The 1129-nt window shown below is 42.2% G+C and overlaps 2 protein-coding genes across 2 annotated transcripts in view; one reads left to right on the top strand and one right to left on the bottom strand.

Annotated features, from left to right (window-relative positions):
- Positions 1–1129, top strand: part of FANCA (FA complementation group A) — an 84977-nt gene that overhangs the window by 47323 nt on the left and 36525 nt on the right. The window lies entirely within an intron of this gene.
- Positions 362–898, bottom strand: LOC119468851 (40S ribosomal protein S15a-like). Its single transcript, XM_037733273.1, has one exon. It carries the CDS (start codon positions 872–874, stop codon positions 377–379), a length of 498 nt encoding a protein of 165 aa, XP_037589201.1. The 5' UTR covers positions 875–898; the 3' UTR covers positions 362–376.

The raw sequence follows: 1129 nt of genomic DNA, 5'->3' as shown, positions 1-1129 counted from the left end.
GAGATCGCGCCATTGCACTCCAGCCTGGGTAACATGAGTGAAACTCCATCTCAAGAAAAAAAAAAGAAAAAGAAAATGTTTGAGTACATAATGATTGTACAAATAAGGTAACTGAAGGAACATCAAAGAGAGCCCTGGGAAGGCCTCATACTGCAAAACCTTAGGGTAGACCTGACCTGATCTGGGAGGTCTTGTTAGAATAATAAGGTATTCCTGGCTCGCTTACATTGCAGGCTTCTCGTAAGAAAGTTGGTTTGTATCACAAACGTCACCTTTGGAAGAAATAGGAAAGTATAAGTCCTATATTTCAGTAAAATTTATACAGTTCTGGGATCTATCAGAAGATAAGAAGGACAAAGAATTTAGAAAGTAAAAATCATTTTTTAAATCTTAACAATAAGTTTATTCTCTGGGATTCTTTTTGATTTTTTTTTTTTTTTTTCCATGAGGCACTTTTTTTGTAAATATATGTATTACATCCCTGGAAAAAGAATCCCAGGATTTTCCCTCCTGTGTGTTTTCGTCTTGCCTCTTCATGGTCCATCATGCCAGCTGAGGTTGTCAATACAGTGAAACCAAACTGGCGGGACGGAAGCAGATTATTCTGCCATTTTTCTAGATCTTTGAGTTGCACATCAAATCTGGGGCTGATCACACCACACTTGTTTAGCCTGCCTGTGAGGTTCACAACAATTTTCCCAGCTCTGTGATCATCAGTGATTTCAAATTCGCCAATGTAACCATGCTTCGTCATCACGGTGAGAAACCGGACGATGACTTTGGAGCACGGCCTAATAAGCACCTGGCATTTGCCTCTGTTTTCGGCATTGTTGATGCTCTTGAGAGCATCAGCCAGGACATTCATGTGCACCATTGTGGTGGCACGGAAAGATGGCGGAAAGAGAGGGATTTTGTTTTTTGAAGTCTCTCACTGTCAGCAGGCTGGAGTGCAGTGGCTCAATCTTGGCTCGTTGCAGCCTCCACCTCCTGTGTGCAAGCAATTCTGCCTCATCCTCCCAAGTAGCTGAGACTATAGGCGTGCGCCACCATGCCCAGCTGTATTTTGTATTTTTAGTAAAGATGGGGTTTCACCGTGTTGGTCAGGCTGGTCTTGGTCTCTGTTTTTTTT

Source organism: Cebus imitator, unplaced genomic scaffold (assembly GCF_001604975.1).
Source record: "Cebus imitator isolate Cc_AM_T3 unplaced genomic scaffold, Cebus_imitator-1.0 Scaffold509, whole genome shotgun sequence".
Taxonomy (NCBI): Eukaryota; Metazoa; Chordata; class Mammalia; order Primates; family Cebidae; genus Cebus; species Cebus imitator.
The sequence above is the reverse complement of the archived record's forward strand: the minus strand, read 5'-3'. Positions and strand labels throughout refer to the sequence as shown.